Source organism: Antechinus flavipes, chromosome 2 (assembly GCF_016432865.1).
Source record: "Antechinus flavipes isolate AdamAnt ecotype Samford, QLD, Australia chromosome 2, AdamAnt_v2, whole genome shotgun sequence".
NCBI lineage: Eukaryota > Metazoa > Chordata > Mammalia > Dasyuromorphia > Dasyuridae > Antechinus > Antechinus flavipes.
The window spans coordinates 194920581-194940096 of NC_067399.1; the positions used below are offsets into that span (position 1 = coordinate 194920581).

At 34.4% G+C, this 19516-nt stretch overlaps 1 protein-coding gene across 2 annotated transcripts in view; it reads left to right on the plus strand.

Annotated features, from left to right (window-relative positions):
- TRAPPC12 (trafficking protein particle complex subunit 12) overlaps positions 1 to 19516 on the plus strand; it is a 132252-nt gene that overhangs the window by 66812 nt on the left and 45924 nt on the right. For both annotated transcript variants that reach the window (XM_051976048.1, XM_051976049.1), the window contains exon 6: positions 11121 to 11233. In XM_051976048.1, the coding sequence (XP_051832008.1) occupies positions 11121 to 11233 (113 nt within the window). The remainder of the gene's footprint in view (positions 1 to 11120; positions 11234 to 19516) is intronic.

The following is a 19516-nucleotide window of genomic DNA, read 5'->3' on the forward strand; positions in this document are numbered from 1 at the left end:
TATTCATAAACTAAGATGAATTTTTTAAGTTTATTGAATCCTTATAGAGAACATTTAAAAAGAATACTTTATTATATTATATATTTGGCTCTTTATGTTTAAACTTAACAAGTGAAATCTTTTATTTTTAACTGCCCTAAAACTGAAAAATCCGGAAAATTATTCTGTACTGATATGGGGCAGGTATGTGACATAGGTGATAGAGTGTTGACAAAGCTACAGTTAAAAGATTCAACTTTAAAAACATTTTTTTTAATTTTTAAAAATTTTCAATAATGTTTTATTTTCCAAGCACAGCTAGAAATTCATTTTTGTAAGACTTTGTATTTCAAATTTTTTCCCTCCCTCCTTTACTTTTTTCCTCCTCATGATAGCAAGTACCGATCTGATATAGGTTAAATATGTACAGTTCTTTTAAACATATTTCCATATTTGGAAGACTCAACTTGAGTTCAAATCTAGCCTTAGATATATGTTACCCCGGGCAAGTCACTTAACTCTATTTGCCTCAGTTCCTCATTTATAAAACAAGCTGGAGAAGAAAATGGCTAATTATTTTAGTGTGTCAGCCAAGAAAATGCCAAATGGGGTCACAAAGAGTCAGTATTGACTGAAAAATGGCAGAACAACAACACACTGATAGAGGATATCAAAACAATAAAGTTAAAATAACTTCTGGAAAACTCTCTGACTTCTGGATGTTCAACTTTGAAAACAATATAATGGGATGCCATACATTTATGAAGGAAAGAAGGAAAATTTGGCATGTGGGTTCTTAGGTTATTTATAATTTTTCTTTCTCTGTTTACTTTGAAATACTTCTTGGTGAATGATTTGTAAATGTACAACCAGAATCCTATTTTAATTGATCTCAGAAGATATCATAGTTATGTCATTCAAATTTCATTTTACAACATAAGGCCATTTTATGTATTATATCTTATAATAATTATTTGTTTATATAAAGATATACAAAGCATTTTCACATAAACTTTTATTTTACTTTTACATCACCATCCATGGAGTAGTGCAAATATTACTCCCTTTTTTTACAAGGAAAATGGAAGTCATTAGAGGTTGCATGACTTGCCCAGATTCTCACAAACTATTCCATTTTTTGGGGCTCAAAATTTTAGATAGATGAAAAAGTAGATTTATGAGATTATAGTTTTAAGCATCCTCTCTGTGGCAGTTTTTTGGTAATAATAATATTCGCAGTTTTATATATCTTCCTCTTTTTCAGATGCCTTAAGAAATCATTTTTTGCTACCCTTAAAAATGAGTCAACTGTTAGTATCAACTTTCTAGTGTCAACTATTTGTGTATTCTTCAGCTATTTTTCCCACTTTTGCTTTCTTTAATAATGTTTCTGTCTCAGTAAAAGCTAAGTGAAGCACTTTCTGAATAGGTTTTCTTAGAAAATAATAAATACATACATATTTATTATCAGGCATTAAAAGTTTCTCATCCAAGAAAGTGAACCTAAAATTTTAGAATTTTTCTTTTATTTTCATTTATTTTTTTTCATCATTTTTGTTTTTATTCACATAGTTTGATTCCTTTTTAGTTCAAAAATCTTGATGATTTTTAATTCATTTCTCTTTAATTTTTCTGGAATAGCAGAAACACTGGAAAAACTGCCAAGAAATATAAGATAGACTTTGTAGGACTGATTTAATTTGTACAACCCATGCTTCTAAAATACTGTCCCAATTTCCATTTCCACTGATGAGTAAAGTCTGTATACTCTAGCTACTATACCTCCCCTCCAAGTTTCTTAGACTGACCCTGAGAAGAGTAGAGAGAAGTGCCATCTTTTTAATGCTGTAGTTGAGTCTCCATGGAAAGGAAAGCTCATGAGCTTTTTTCCTTCCCCAATTATTCATCACTGTCATTTATTTAGCCAGACAATTAGCTTTTAGAGCATTTTTACTAAAATGATCTAATAAGAACATCCTTCCAAAAAAAGTTCATGAACAAAAAACGAGCTCAATTTTAGAAAATACATGTGCAAAGAGATAACACATAGCTCTTTAAAGCCCTTTTGCTCGTGCCTCCAAAATGTTTTCTTATTTATGGTCTAGTTCTTTTCAGAGCCTTGAATCTACTTTCCTCATCCCAACCTGTCTTTGGTTCTCACTATAAAGTCACCCATCAGCTATTTCAGAGACATTGCTGGGACACCATTGTGAAGATGGGACATTCAAAATCCTTTAGTCTTCCAAAATTTGAGGTCTTCCTTCAGTCAAAGGGGATGATGATAGAGTACCTCAACTTCCCTATCCTCTTCCCACTCTCAGTTTTTTTGTTTTTGTTTTTTAGTGGTTTGGCCAGAACATTTTCTTTTGGCTTACTTCTTGCTCAAATCTCTGAGTCTAATTAATTATCCTTCAGCTAAATCAAAAAGACTTCTTGTGGGTAATGTCCAGGCTTTGTTCTCACATAGAGAACAATATACATATGTTCTCACTTAATAAATGGATAAAATGTGATATCTTATCACTTTAAGTGGAGTAGTATGATTTGATTGATTTACTCAGTTGATTCTGTCCTTTGCATTTAATTTTTAGAAGCTAATTTTTAACAGTATTTATAAGTATACATTTATTTTTTTGCCAGACTCGTTCCTTTCTGGAAAATCATGGGTAATATAAATTATATTGCATTACTAAATTTAATTTTCTTGAAATTATGTCTTTATAATATCTAATACTTCATTACAAAACTTCCCAAAAGGAAGTTTTAGAGGCAAAGGGTGGTAGCTTAATGTTTTATCACACTAAGGTAAGGGTCTGTTCTTGATATCAGTGATCTTACTTGGCTTCTTTGTGTAGCTCTGGAAGTGAAACTGAACTTAGTCTAGATAAGGAATTCAAGTTAAAGTTGTTTCCTGATACATGAATCCTACCCACAATATTTACAGTAAGGGGTCATCCAGCTCTTACTCAGACACCTCTGGTTATAGAGAATCCTGTATCAAATGAGGGAACTCATTCTATTTTCCTATACTTCTCATTAGTAAGGAAATTTTTTCTTAGGCTGGACTGCTTTCTGCTTTTAAACTAAATTCTGAAATTGCCTAGTTTGAGTACATTGGCCTTCCTCTATGCAACAGTTCTTCAGTTCTATGAAAGAAGCTATTATGTCTACTCTTAAGTCTTCTCCTTCAATCATTTTTCTTATGCCAAACTTTTAAATTCCTATTCCATCTTGCTTGCTCTCCTCAAGGACTGAATACAGCAACTAGAGCATTATTTTCCTATTTCATTTCTAGTGTAGTGTCTAATTTTTTTCTTCATTTGCTTTCACTTTTTAAAATTTGAATATTTGTAGAACCTTTTCAACAGTATTAGATTAATAAGCTAAACCATAAAATGGATCTTTAAAAAAAAATTCTCACTTTTTCTTTTCCTATCTCTTTTAAAAAGAGTTATAAAAGTTTCTTTAAGAAAGTTAACTCCAACATCCTTTCCAAAATGCTAATGTAATTATGATCTATCTTTTTTTTTTCTTTTTGCTTCTCTTACATCCAGATTTCCAGATTCAAATCAGAAAGAAATGAACATATTAAGCAACTCTTGTTATAAGTATTGGTACTTGTAGCTTTAGAAACATGTGCTTAAGAAAGCTGTTGTGAGGGGCAACTAAGTGGTACAATGGATAGAGCACTATCCCTGCAGTCAGGAAGACCAGAGTTCAAATGTGGCCTCAGACATTTATTAGTTGTGTGACACTGGCCAAGTCATTTATCCCTCATTACCTTTAAAGAAAGAAAGGAAGAAAGAAAGAAATCTCTTATGGTGAGGTTTTCTTCTCAGATTTGTAGCAAACTGCTGTGGAATTAGGTCTTAGATACAGGTTATCAGGTTTTGATGAAATAGGAAGAGGATATTTTTTTTTCTTAATAAAAGATTATTTGCACAGAGAGAAGAATGACTTGAGGAAACTGTAAAATAATGAGAGAATGAGAACAAAAACCTTAATTTTTGAGTTGGTATCTGATGGTATCTAATTTTGAGTTAGTAGCTGTGCAGAGAGTTGTGGGAACCCCTCTGGTCGACGCAGGTCCAATGTGAAAGAATTCACAAACCCAAAAAGTCTGACTGGCAAAAGGATCGTTTATTGTTGGCTGAGAAGTCAGCTTTGTTAGGAAGACTGACTCCTCAATTGCAAGAGATCCTGGCAGAGAAATAACAAGAGGTTATCATTGAGAAGAAGGTCTCTTCACAGCGGTCAGGAATCCTGGTAGGCAGTGTGCCAAGGGGAGAGGTCCCTTGGCATGGCATAATTCCTACTTCAGACTTCTGCAAAGATATGAGTTTAAAATTATCTTTTTATAAGAAATTTGAGACTAGGGTTTCAATTTAATGAGATTCCTTCAATCTTGTTACTGCCCCCAGGCCTAGATTTCCAGTTGAATGAGACCACTTAAGTTATATCAGGTCCAGATCTCCACCTGAATGAGACCGCTAAAGTTCAGCTAAATAGGGAATGGTCCTGGGCTAATCTTAATGAAACCACTTAACTGCTCTGAAGAGTAGGTCTCTGTCAGAAGAGAGTTTCAGAGCTCACCCCAAAAGTCAAGGAGGACAGTTTCAGGGTTCACCCCCATCAGTATCCAGGCACCAAACATAGTGCCTGAACATAGTAAGCACTTAATAAATGCTTATTGCTTGATTTGATTGCATATAATAGCTACTTAACAAATGTTTTTGAGTGAATAAAAGTTATTAGTATATTTGAATCTAACTTTTTAATGGCAGCTTTACATATTTTATTCCTTTTTATAATATTGCTCTTTGAAAAGGGAGAGTATGAAAATGTTTTTCATAATAATCAACAAATTAATGTTACTGTGAATTATTTCACAAAACTCTTATACCATCCAAAATTTTCAAAAGAAATTGTTTTTTTCCTTCACAGCTTGATTTCTCCCCCCCAAAATTAAAGTTTCTTAACTCATTGAGTTGAGCATTGAAAACAGTGTTGGGGACCATCTAATCCAATATTTTCATTTTATAGATGAGGAAGCTCATTCTTAGAGGGAGGGGAGTGATTTCCAAGTCACATGGTATAACTAACTGAGCTGGAATTTTACTTCAGGTCCAGTGTTCTTTCTGTCAAATTACACTTCCTCTCCTTTTATCAGCCATAGAGATTGCTAGACAAGACCTACCCTGAAGACTTGTTCAAAGTAATTAGAGATTTTTAAACAATACAGTTTGCTGAAGATAATAAAACATAACTACTATTCAATTTCTCTGCTGCTTCTGTTGTAGCATCTTGTTAAAATAATTAGCTTGTTTTAAGCCTAAGGCAATATAATGCCCCATTAATTGCTACTTTAAGGAGTTTACTGTAATGGATCAGAATTCTGGAGAAAGGTACTTGAAACAAGGATTCTTATAACAAGGCGTTAACTCAATGGAATTGATAAGACAATGGTTATCTAGTAGTGATTAATATGATTAACATGGTGATTAATAGTTCTCTAGTTCAGTATGATTGAACTTACAACAAGTAATGGCTCCCTAGTGATATAATGATTAGCTTATACTCAGTATGCTGAATGGATTTAATCGTAATAAGAGTATTTAAGAGTTAAACCTAGAGAGAGACTTTGAGACAGACTAGAAGAAGACAGAGCACTGGAGGCTGGAACTCAAGCTCTCAGACTCAGGGAGACATTCCATCTTCATCAGTCTCATGGTGGCTGGCCTGTCCTTCTGCTTCCCCCACTGAGACTAAGACCTGTCCGAAGGGCCTCCAGTCAAAAAGACAGACTATGAAGGAGACAATAAAGACTTTTGGACTTTATCACCTGGCTATTCTCGTGGTGATTACTTTGCTGAAAAGAAGGCTGGTCCCAAGATCTCCAAAAAGCTAACCAGAATATTACAGTTTACATTAGACAAAAAGTTAGGAGTATACTAATATTTTCTCTGAGCCTCCAGTTAGGAAAATTCTTAACATTTAGGCAGAGATTTGATTCTTGTATCTTAATTTACATTTGTATCTGTATCTAGTTAATACTCTGCTTTTGGGTGATTAAAACAAAATTCAGGTTACCAGAAATGTTTGGATAAAGAAGCATTAAGTTATATTTATAATGTTTATTGTTAGACAAGCACCAGGAAGGCAAAATTGGGAAAGAGCATACTTTTTCTTGTTAACTTCATATAGTTCTTAAGGAAATGATTACATCTGAAGGAGATGTCTACCATTTATTGCATCAGCACAAACCTTTTGCTCCTTTTACTCCTTCCTCTCTACTGCAAGACCCCCAGACTAATCTGGCCTTCTCATTTTTATAGGCTCCAAAGTGTGTTGGCAAGTCTCACCAATACATACTTTTTATAGATATCACTTAAGTTTATCCAAGTGCTTTTTACTTTCAGTCTAAAGCTTGTGATTGAGATTGATAATTTATTTTTCTCATCTGGTATCAGAGCTGGTAAGTATTTTCTTCAATGCAATGGATTGATTTGATTGTTTTACTTCATCAGCTTCCAGCCTTCCAAGAATTTCTTGTGGGATGTGTATAGGAGTAGCATGTTATTATAATAATAGCTAGTATTTAGGGTAACTAGGTGAAAAACTGAAGCTGAAACTTAAATACTTTGGACACATGATGAGAAGATGGGAATCATTGGAAAATACCCTGATGTTGGGAAAGACATAAGGCAAAAAGAAAAGAGGGTGTCAGAGGATGACATAGATGGTGTCATAGAAACAACAAATATATACTTGGACAGACTTCGAGAGATAGTGGGAGATAGAAAGGTATGGCATGCTGTGGTTCATGGTATCACAAAGAATTAAAAATGATTGAACAGTTCAACAAGAAAAATAAAAGCTAATATTTATGTAATGCTTTACTATGCTCTAGACCAGTGGTTCCCAAAGTGTGGTTGGTTCAGAGACTCCTGGGTGTCTTAGACCCTTTAAGAGGCTTTATAAATTCAAAATTAGTTTTTAATTTCAAATATGGTAAATATTTAAAAATATAACTCATAAATACAAACTCTTTGGACAGATCCTCAATGATTTTTAATGGTATAAAGAAATAGAAAACAAAAGTTTGAGAACCATTGCTCTAGACACTCTGGTAAGTGCTTGAGGAAACAGAGACAAATAGAGGTCAAGTGAATTATCCAATTATCCAGACACAGCTAGTGTCTGAAACTGGATTTGAACCATGGTCTTCCTGACTGTCCATCTACAGCTGCCTAGCTGCCAGTATGCCTCTGCCAAAATATCTGCATCTTTGGGGTTTATTCCTGCCTTCTACAACTTATTCACACGTCCATCATTATCTTTACTTTTACCTGCTTCCTAATTGTGAAATATTGGTCCAAGAAAGTAAAATGAAGAAAAACAGTATATATAAATGTAGCTATTTCTTATATCATGACCACTAAAGTTTTCAGCATAGGCTACATTATTAGAAGGGGCATATTTGGAGCTTGTAGGAAAGGAGATGAGTTTAGGAGAAATTATAAGAACTATTTTGAACAAATTGAATTTGAGGTACTAGTAGAATATCTGGATGGAAATGCCAGCAGGTAATATAGGACTTAGTTAAGAAGAAATATGATAGTTGGCTATATAGATTTGGAAGTGATCTGCACAAAGATGTTCATTAAAACCATATGAGCAGGTCACTAAGGACAAGAGTAGATAGTAGAGAGACTCTGTCCAGGACAGATTTCAGGTGATATAAACATGACATGGTATACATCAATCTATTACTAATAATGACTTAGACATTAAAAAGTAGAATAAAAGATGACATTTGGGAAATGTATAATCAGAAAATGAGATATATTGGTGAATGTATTTAGAACAAAGAACAACCTGAGTGCTACCCTGGTACCAATGTATTGTCAAAAGACTTGGAAAACACTGAGTAGACTTTGTATGGTAGTTTTATGAAAGGACATAGATATGAGATCTCTGGAATCAAAAGTTACAAATGAGTTTCAATCAACATTGTCAGAGACAATACACACATCAGTGAGATCCTGTATTTTTTAAAGTAATTATACATATTGACTTTGACATCATAAAGAAATCTGAGGGACATACCTTACACCATTCTGTCATTCAAATGTATCAATCAGAATTGGATTGTTCTAACCATTTTATTATATAAATATATTTATTATATAAATTTTATAATCAAATATTTGCCTGAGTATTTATTTGACTTGGAAGTTCTATATTTTGGTTCTCATATTTCTGTGCATTTTCAATTTGGGCTTTCTTTTAGGAGGCAATAAGTGGGATCTTTATTTTCCCTCTGCCTTCTGGTTTTAACAGTTTTGTGCAATTTTCATTTTATAATTTCTTGAAATATATTTTCCAGATATTTTGATTGGTCATGGATTTCAGAGAGTATAACAAGTGTTAAATTACCTCTCTTCAAAATTTTGTCAGATTGATTGGTTTTCCTACTAGATAACTTACAATATCTTCTAATTAATTTTTTGACTGTTGTCTTGTGGACTTCTTGAGCTTTGTCTATTCTATTTTTCAGAGAATCCACAATTTGGGACAATTGGTTTAAAGCTGTTCATTCTGCTTTCATATTCCCCTCCCTCCAGCTTTTCCTTGATTTTCTCCCTCATTTGTATTGTTGTTGTTTTTTTCATGGTATTTAATCAGTTACCTTCCTACAACTATATTATTTTTAAAGATAGCAAAACTGCAGAGAAACTTCAACTTGTGGGGTACCCTACACAACTTTGGCTTCCAAACACTTTCCCCCAGTGTTTCCATGGGGATATTATAAGGTATTATTCTAGAAACACATTTTTGTTATATTCATTTTGTTATACTCTGTTCCCCTCTGTTGTTCAGGACATGGTTATGATTGTATTTCTGGAATCTTCCTGGGATCTTCTCTGTGAGTAAGAGAAAAATGAAAAAAAAGCCAAGAAGATAGATCGTTTACCTTGTCATTTTACCAGATCTCTCCAATCTTACGTCATTATGCTTTTATTAAGCATTTACTATTTGCTAACCATTGTTCTGAGTACTTGGGATACCAAAAAACGGCAAAAATCTGGTCCCTGCCTTTAAGGAGAAGACATTTTAGTGGATCCAAACAAGAGTTGTGACGTTGGCCAGTCTTTGATCTCAGTTTGGTCCCATCTGCCATTTGTAGGTCTGAGCCACAGCACAGGCCTCAGAGTGGTTTCTGCCACTGCCATGGAGTGTCCTGGTGCTACACCAACAGCAACTACCAGCCACTGTCGGGACAGTCCCCTAGCAGTTATCTTTTTAGTTTTGGGCTGCAACTACAGTAGTCCAGTCATCTCCATACTTGCAGTTAATTGCTTTTAGTTTGCGTTCCATTCATCCACCCTGGCTTCTCTGGAAACTACCAAGCTCTCCTTACCCTTATAGAGCAATATAGAAAGAAGTCAAATCTCAGATGGAAAAAAGGAAACATCTCATCGATCCAATACATATGTGTAGATGTAGTTTTCAATACCATTCTGTTTACTAGAAGGGAAAAAAAAAGGAGGACCATTGTGATCCTCATAAGCACTCTGGGTCAGTCCCTTCTCACTGTCCTCAAATATCACCCACAGACCTTCAATAATAGTTCTGATAAGTATTGGCAGGGAAGTAGGGAACAGTATAGGTACTGATTATTGAGAAACTTGTTTTCAAAGACATTTTCCATAGGTTTTCATTCTCATTTCTTCGTGCTATTTCCTTGGTATCTAGGTCTTTTATAGCAACACATTTTTCATTTGAGACATAATCTGAATTTCTACCCCCCATCAAAACTTATCTTGTCATTCCATTTCTTAAGGCCTTGCTGAATCCTAAGAAGCAAAATTTGAATTGAGTTTATTATGATTTTATATGTTATTAGCAATAGTTTAATATGTTCCCCTTTTAATATTTTCATTTTAATTTGTATAAGTTACTTGAATTTTTCAGGTACCTTGAGAATCCTATTTAGAAGAGAGATTTTATGGCAGAAGGCTTTTCAAAATCATGTTGTGATCATCCTGTGAATTTATCTACCCAGCTTGTAGATTCATGACCTCTGGTTCTGATTTTTTCGATATAATGAAAGTAAAAAATGTTTTGAATTTTTTGAATTCTCCAAAGTTATACTTATAGCAAGTTTGTATTTAAGAATTTGTCTTAATTAAATGGGTATAAGAAAAGAAGCATCCTATTGATGATGATTATTGATTATTAAACTTTTTATGCCAAACAAGTACTCTAGATTGCATTAGTGGTATTCTTTGTTTTGGTTTGGGTTTTTTTTTTTTTTTTAAGCATTTCAGAACAGTACTATGAAAGAAAGGGAAGGTAACAGGAATAAGCATTTAAATAGCACCTATATGTGATAAGTTCTGTGATGAGCTTTTTACAAATATCTCATTTGAACCTCATAACAACCCTGGAAGGTGGTGGGTCCTGTTATTATCCCTTTTTACAGATGACAAATATGAGGCAAAGTTCAAGTGACTTGCCCAGGATCACATAACTAAGAAATGTCAGAAGCAAGACTAGAACTCAGAGTTTCCTGACTTCAGGCCTAGTGCCCAGGTCCACTGTACCACCTACCTGCCCACCTTTGTTATGCTTTGATCATTGCTTATTGAAAATGTTCTACACAGCTCTACACTAAAATGGTGGCTCAGTGGATAGAGCATTGGGTCTAGAATAATGAAGACCTGAATTTAAATTTAACCCTAAGCATTTACTAGCTGTGTGATCTTAGGCAATTCACTTCTGTTTACCCTAATTCATTGGAGAAGGAAATAACAATCTACTCCAGTGTCTTTGCTAAGAAAGCCCCATCTTAATGAGGTTTGTGAGATCACAAAGAGACATACACAAATGAACGACTAAACTACAATACACTGAAATGGAACACATTTTTCTGTACTACTTCCTCCAAAAAGTAAAGTAATGAAAATAAAATACTTTGTCATCACTCTTTTGGTTATCTGTCTTGTCTGTGTGCATTCATATGTGTGTGTGTGTGTGTGCATATACATACACACATAGATATAAACAGATAAATATGTTGAAATTTCTTCTAGGATGGTAGTCAAGAATTGAACAACTTTTGATTTTTATTCTAGGCTCAATGGTGCCTTTCTCAATGAGGATTTTACATGCAGAGCTTCAGCAGTATCTGGGAAACCCTCAAGAGTCACTTGATAGACTGCACAACCTGAAAACCATCTGTAGTAAGGTAAATCTTTCACCAAGTCTCTGGACTTGGAAATAGCTTTTTAATTGCTCTGTTTGACCATAGCCAAGATGTCAGCCTACTCTTTACCTGTGAATATTCCCTGCTTGAAGATAAGATGGCATTCTTAATTGTAATGTTCAAAAAGAATGTGCTGTTACATTGTGACTTGAAAAATATTTGCTGACTGTAGTGTTAGTCAAGGATTGAATTCTAAAATTTCCCCCTCAAATCAGGTTTGTTTTTTGGTGGATGAAGAATAGGATACTAAAATCTAAAACTGGAAGGATTAGAATCTGAATATTCATCTATTTTACAAAGGAGGAAATGGGGAATCAGAGATGTTAAGTACCCAACATTATAATTAGGTGGCTCAGTGGATAGAATTATTGAATAGGAATGTATTATGGTCAAATCTGCATTTTAGAAACATCAGTATGATAGTTTAGTGAACTCCAGTGCTCTATCACTTCCTGGATCAAATATAAAATCCTATTTTTAGAAAGCCTTTCACAACTGACCTTCTTCACTTACTTTGCATTCCTTCCTATATTTGTTGATCCAGTAACCCTGGCCTTTTTGTTCTTCTCCAAACAAAACCTTCCATCTAGGCATTTTCTCCGACTGTTCCCCCATACCTGAAATTCTTTCTTTCCTCATCTCTGCCTCCTTCTTGTTTAAGTCCCAGCTAAAATCTCATCTTCTTTAGAAAGTCTTTCAGTTCTTCTGAAATTGTTTTCTATCCTCTTTATCCTGTAAGTAGTTTTTTTGTAGATAGGTTGTTCTTTTGGTTTTGGTTTTTCCCTTCCCCATTAGATATGAGCTCCTCAAGAGACAGCAAACAATCCACTACGTAACATGTAATTCTTATAAACATATTTCCATATCTGTCATGCTGCACAAAAAATATTAGATCAAAAGGGGGGGAAATGGAAAAAAACAAAGCAAATATACAAACTACTACCAAAAGGAGATGAAAATACTATGCTTTGATCCACATTGAGTCTTCCTAATTCTGTCTGGATGCACTTGGCTCTTTCTATCAGAAATCTGTTGGAATTGCTTTGGAATCACGGTTGTTTATCACATCTTGTTGCTGTGTACAATGTTCTTTTGGTAATATTCATTCATGTAAATCTCTCCAGGCTTTTCTGAAATTAGGCTGGTCTCCACCTGATATTTTTAAAGAGTTATCCATGAAACTAAAAATTTTTTTAGTGAATAATTAAAAATTGTTTTTGCATATATTTGGGAGAAAAATGTTAAATTTTTAAAAAAATAATTCATACATAGAAAAGACATTTTGCATGAAAATGGAATAGAAAAAAGACCACAACTTAAAGAACAGTACAGTAAATATAAGATCCCACTATAATGACAATAATAGAATGGTATGAATAAAATGCCACATTAAAGGCTCTCTTCCCAACAAATTATTTCCATGAATATTTTAAATCATATAAAATTCCTTAGAAAATGCAACAAAAGAGAAAACATTGATTACTAATTGCAAATGAGGCATAAAACGTGTAAGCATACTCATCAAAAATATCAAACGATGTTTAGTATAAAATCCAATAGAACATTACCTATAAATTGTGAGACATTCTAAGATGTTCCTGTTTATAGACAACATTGTGTTAATTGCATCAAACCCCAAAACATTGTAGAAGTTGCTAAATAAGATCCATAATCACTCTTAAGAGTTTGGCCTAAAAAACCACACAGGAAAAACAGGTAAATGAAAAATTCCTATTGTTTAGACCCCTAGTTGGTTTGTATTTGGATGGACAGTTCTTAGGCTTTGTCTACTTTGTATGAATATTTTGTGCAGGTACTGGATATGGTCCTAAATTTAAATAGCATCAGTAAATTAGTTTTAAAAATTGAATAGGGGAAGAGAATTAGGATAGATTACCTGGGAAGAATTGCATACTTTTATCAATCTGAATCCTCTTTTTGAAATAAAAATCCAGTTTTAAAATCTCACTGTTCTTCCAGTTTTGTGATGTGTTTGCAAGTCATGGAATCCTACTATCTCTGATGGTTAAAAGTAACAGGTTACCCAGAGGATAATGAGGAAAGCCATAGTAAATATTCATAACCTGCAACATAATTCCAACAAGAAATGTTACTGAAGAAGTGGCATAGAAGATATTAAAGCTATATGACTAGAAAAGGCACTCATAGAGTGAGATAGAAGCATAAATGATGGGCAACCGTCTGTTCCATTAGTAGCTGCATCATATCAAGAAATAAACCTACCCCCTCCCCAATACTGATAATATGCTGGATGGATTTGCAATTTGCTTTCTGAAAAATAAATGAAATCCAACTTTAGTGCATTTATGAAGGATATGACAATTACTGATAAGTATTAATATGAGCTTTATAACTAGAAAGATTTTACATTTTTTTTTATAGAAAGGCTATCTAAAATCAGAGCATATTGGTTAAGCTATTTCATTTGTATAATTAAAATTATAAGGGAGAATAGTTGTTTTCTACCTTCTCCCCAGCCAGAGTTAGAATAGCCTGCAGTAACTGGCTATGTATGCTGATATAGTATACATAATATACTGATATACATAGTATATACATAGTATGCTGATGATGTCCCACACTGTGTCTGTGCTCCATTCGACTTAGCCAGAAGAGTTGCCCTACTTTCCAGCTGCTCTAGCAAAGAATGAACAAATTGATCAGGAGTCAATTAGATAAAATAGGAGTGATTGGCAAGTGAGAAGAAGCAATTGAAGGATATAGGGAGGAAGCCTATCTGCTTCCACAGTTGAGAAAGTATATCCACCCCTTTGCCCCTTAGGTCCACACTCTGAGACTAATGTGATCTCCAGAATTCTCAAGTAGGATAGGTATATAAGAATGTTCTTTATCTTTTTTTTTCCTTCTAAGGTCATCTCTTTTCCTGATCAGTACTATTATAGAAATTCATACCCTTAGGAACAGCTTGCCTGAATTATTGTAAAAGATGTGCTTTGAAGTAACTTGGATAGTTAGAAACTTCATTTGATACATAATGTGAATAAAACCTCACAGCCCTAGGAGGAGTCACACACATATAAATAAATATTTGCCAGAGGTCTAAAGAAAAGATCTCTCTGGATCTTTTGTCAAGCACTAGATTATGTGCATATAGCACTTTTAATCACATGAACTATAATTCTTAATATTAGTAACTCACTTACTCACAATTCATATTGAAGTTTCTCAACTTGAAGAAAATTCCTACAAACCCTTCAAAGAGATTTCTCTACCAAAGCTACCCCTCAAACATATTTCAAAGAGAAACATTAGTTTTCTCTCCCTACTAGCTCTGGCCCCTAGCAACACTCTTAGAGACAGCCAGCAATTTCAAAGCCAAAAGAGGAGTTAATTTTACTGTTCGCCAGTTAAACAAGACAAGCCTGTTAATCCAATGGCTTCTCTGGCACAATAGTGCCCATAAACCCATCAATAAGGGAGAAGAATTTCTACTCCAAGCATGTGAAGATTTCCCCCATGGAATGAGCAGATGAGAACAATTTGTCCCAGTGACCACGAAGGCTACTAACTAAAGTAGACATTGTAAAACTTGGACAGATGTCAGAGATGCTAAAATCATCCATTGCGTTCTGGATCATCCTTAGTCAACTTGACTTTTGTCTTGTCTCTGGACTTCAATGACTCTGGAAGAGAGAGTGAGGTTGATGACTTTGTGCAGTTCTGCTTCACTTAAATCCAATTCATGCAAGCATGATTCAAGATAATACCCATAATTTCATTGTTCCTCTTCCAAAACAAAGGATCAATAACAGCAATAATAATCTCTAGATTGATGTTTCCTTTCTGTTGTTATTCTTCTCATTTTAAAATATTCCTCAGCTTTTGCACAGTGTAAAAATTCATTTACTTTGATTATGAAAGATTCTCAATAAATACTAATTTTTTAAGTGCTTTTTTCTGGACTTCCTGTGACTAAATGCTGCAAAGCAGGTGCTCATCTACATCAATAGTTTTGCTCATTGGGAGTTCCTTTTACTGGTTTTTGGCATCCCCCCCTCTCCCCCCCCCAAAAGTAACCTATAACAAATAATTGCTGATATCAAAAAGGAAAAGGAATGAGCATTAATGGTATTGGGACTTGAAATATTTCCTGTACCTCCTCTCTCCTTTTATATAACATGTCAGTTTATTTAACTGTATATTACTTTTATCCACGATATTTTACAGTCTTTTGCTTTGCATTCTTCACAGCAGCTTCCTAGAAGATGTATAATTCCTCTATCTAGGGTCATCTTGAAGAAGGGTCAGGATCTCCTAAATGCATTTCTTGCTTCTGCCTTAACTTTTGCTTGGACTCACATAGTTGCCTGAAATGACTAATCACAGGCTATATTATAGATTCAGTTTTTTGGCTGTCACATGTTCATGATGCCCTTTATCATTAGGTTTTACCGAATTTGTTTTGCCAAATGGATTTCTCCTAAAAGCAGAGCACCTACACACTTTCATTTTAGCAAAACTTTATCAGTCACCATTTCACAAAACTACTTATGTTGATAATAGCGTCTTTCTCTATTATTCAAGGTCAACTTCAATAATAATAATCATATAATTATTAAACATTACATATTTTTATATGCTTAATTTTGTAAGCATTTATCAACTGCTTGTCCTCAGTACTAGAGATACACAAGATAAAAATGAAAGTGTCTCCAAGAAATTACCTTCTACTGAATGAATATAATATATATATAAGAAAATACAAAGATTATATAAAATAAACATATTATCCTGTTGTATTTAGTAGTAGTAGTAGTCATTTGTGTAGCACTTAAAAAGATGCATAAAGTGTTTCCTCACCATAGCTCTAGGAGATGGTATTATTCTTCCTGTTTCACAGATGAGAAACTAGGGCTCAGAAAAATTCTAGGTGCAGAAATGTCATGACTGAAATTTGAGCCCAAGTCTTTCCTTAATTTTTCTGATGTTCTTTCCCTCATTTCATGCTTTCTGAAAACTTTGCAATCAAGAATGACTCTCTCATCTTAACTTCCTCCTTTCTCTTTATCTAATAATCTGCAAGTCCTATCAATTCTTCCTCAAAATACCTCTTACATCTCTCTTACTTTTTGTTTTTCCATTTCTGCAGTTATCACTTTGACCCTCATCCCTTCACCCTCGACTTGGTAAAATGGTTTTCTTCCCCCTCCTTCCCGATTTTTCCAATCCCTTCTTCCTCATTGCCCCCCATCCAATTGTCAATAAGTTAGCGATACTTATTAGTTCTGCTTCCATAACATTTCATATCCTTTTCTCTCCACCATGTAGCATTGGTCAATCCCTCATCACCTCTCTCTTATTCTATCCCTCATCACCTACTCTTATACTATAATAATTGCTCCCTTTTCCCAGACTTTTTGACAGCTGAATGGAATAATGAATAGAGAGATAGGCTTAGAATCAAGAAGACCTGAGTTTGAATTCTGCCTCAGATTCTTACTAACAGTCTGACTCTGTCACTCAAACTTTCTGTGCCTCAATTTCTTCATCTGTTTAAAAAAAAAACAGAAGGGGTTGACTGAACTCAGTGGTCTCTTAAGTCTCTTCTAGCTCTACGCCTTTGATCCACTGATCTCGCATTACTATTTCTTTCACATCTGCCAAAATGATCTTCGTAAGGTATAAATTGACCAAAATTCCTCTATAATAAAAAAATCTTCATTGGTTCCTTGTGGACTCAAAGATAAAACAAAATTCTGAACCTGGCATTTTTGGTCCGCTTCTTCTTCAGGAACTCTACATTATAGCTGGAATGTCTTGAAACTACCTTTACCTGAATTCAGTTCTATCCATGGTGCCCTAATTCTTGTCATTAAATCCTTATCAGAGTTCACTAGGGCTAAGAGAAGCTTTTCCTACAGAATGGAAGTTTCTTGAGGACAAGGATTTTCATCTTTATGTTCCCAGGACCTATTCTGGTACCTTGAAAACAAATTAGTCACTTAATACATAGTTTTAGTTGAATTTTTCCATTTATGAGCTTCATAACACATAAGAAAGAGATGGTGATTTATTAATTATAAAAACACAATTTTGATGCCACAGAGTATCTTTCAGAGCTGTACTATAAATGACCTGTATGCAGTGCATACTTTTCTAGCATTATATTTTATTTATCGGATGAAATCAAAGATTGGTGATTTTCACTGGAAGGGTTTTAGCCCTTCTGTGTTCTGGTTCTATACTTGTTTGAAACCAAAAGTGAAATTGCAAGAATATTGCATTTTCCTATCACACAGGTTTCAGTTCTCCTTGCAGTGTCATCATTTCTTTATAATAAGCTTTGAGATTTTCTTGCAAGTTTCTTTTTCTTTTGCACTATTATTGAAATAAATATCTATTTCAATTAATGTACTGCTATGTATACTTAGTTACCAAACTGCATTTCTTGCTCTTCCCTGATGTCATCTACTCTCTTCATACCTTTGTCCATGCTATTCACCATGCCTGGAATGACTGCATTTCCTTTCACCAAGGCTTCAACTAGGAAACTCAGCAAATTTATTTGGGTTGATGATGGGTAAAATAAGACAACATGGCCATGTTGGATGCTGATGAGATGACTCATTTTAGCCCATATATAATCAGTGACACTCAACTGCAAGGAAAAAGCAGAAGGGGAGAGAGAGTGATAAATAGGAGATAAGCAAGGGAAAAGAAGTTCCCAGTAAGGCAGAACCCTCAGGTGTAATATTGTACTACATAGAACTGAAAAGAGAATAATAAATCTTCCATATACCAGTGCCTTAGGACAAAGCCCTGTTGTCCTATTCCTTATGTTAGTATGTTCTCCATCTCTGCCTCTTATGTTCCCTGACTTCATTCATTGCTTGGTTTAGTGGCCTTTTCTGGTATCCCCAGTTAGTGCTTTCTCACTTCACAAAATACCTTGTGATTACTTTTCTGTATAATATATTTCATTCCACTCCCCATCTATAACCTCCCCATCTCTCCATCAGCTACTGGAGTTTCAGGATCTATTTTATTTTTGTCCTTTTAAGGACCGGTTGAATTCAAATTAATTCTTTCTTAAATTTGTCTCTAGAAGCTGTTAGGATGTAATATTTTGCTTCTGTTACTTCACTCAATTGTTTACTTCAAAACTAGACTAGGATCATTTATGTATTAATATTAAGCACAAGAAACTTTAAGAAATAGGCATCCCCTTAGGGCCAGAGAATTCTTTATCAACCTTTGTATTAATTCTCAACCCAACCCTTTTCTTAGGTTTTTGATTTGTGTATTATGTTTCTTATTATATGCTTAAGCAGTTAAACTTTATTTGTGCCTGAAAACATTAAGTTCATCTGCATTTTCAGTGATGTATTTTACTGCCAGCCTGCAGCATGTTGAGTCTGAGTCTGTAGTCGCTGATAAGATATGTAATATGGAGGTGGGTAAGTAGCTAAGCTTGATATCTGAATTCATGTGCCTTTTCCCAGCTTGAGTAAAGAAAGGTACGAGAGAGAGAAAATCCTTAACTAAAAAAAGCATAGTTTATATGTCTGGCTCTGAAAAACAAAACAGAATTCAGAGGCACAGTTAACTCCTATATTCTTAGCTGCTAGGAAAGAAAAAGCTCACAGTTCCTTCTTCCTCTTCTAATACCTAGGATAAAGAAGGAGACTTTGTGAGAGACTCCTGATCATAAGGAGCTCTGGGTTTTTCTCTTCTTCAGTTATATTCCTGGTCTTGCTGTTATTCCAACATTATTCTGCCATATGCCTTTGCCTCCTCAACACTCTTGGCCTCAGGTATCATTCCTTTGTCTTACCAACTATTAGTGGGGGAAATGCTTTGCACTTCCTAACAGTCCAGAAAGGCTTGTTCTCTTCATAGTTATTCAAATTAGGACAGAGGCAGGGCAGCACTGTAACTAGTCACACTTGCATAATGCTGAGTGGCATTACAAAGTCCTTTCCTTCACCACATCCTTCTCATCCTTTTTGGGATAGATAGTGGTAAGACAAGTGTTATCCTCATATCATAGATGGAAACTGAGGATCAAAGAGATTAAGAGGTCAAAGTGCGGATTTGAACCCAGCCACCTGGTTGCAAGAAACTGTACATACTACTGAGCCATTCTCTTGACAGAACCTCTATTTTTAGCTCTTGATGTGATCGGAATTTAATGTAACTACAGCTTCTTAAAAGTTTTTTGATTTCTAAGTTCTACTATGGCTATTATTTTGCTATTTTAAGTACCATGATAATTTCCAAAAA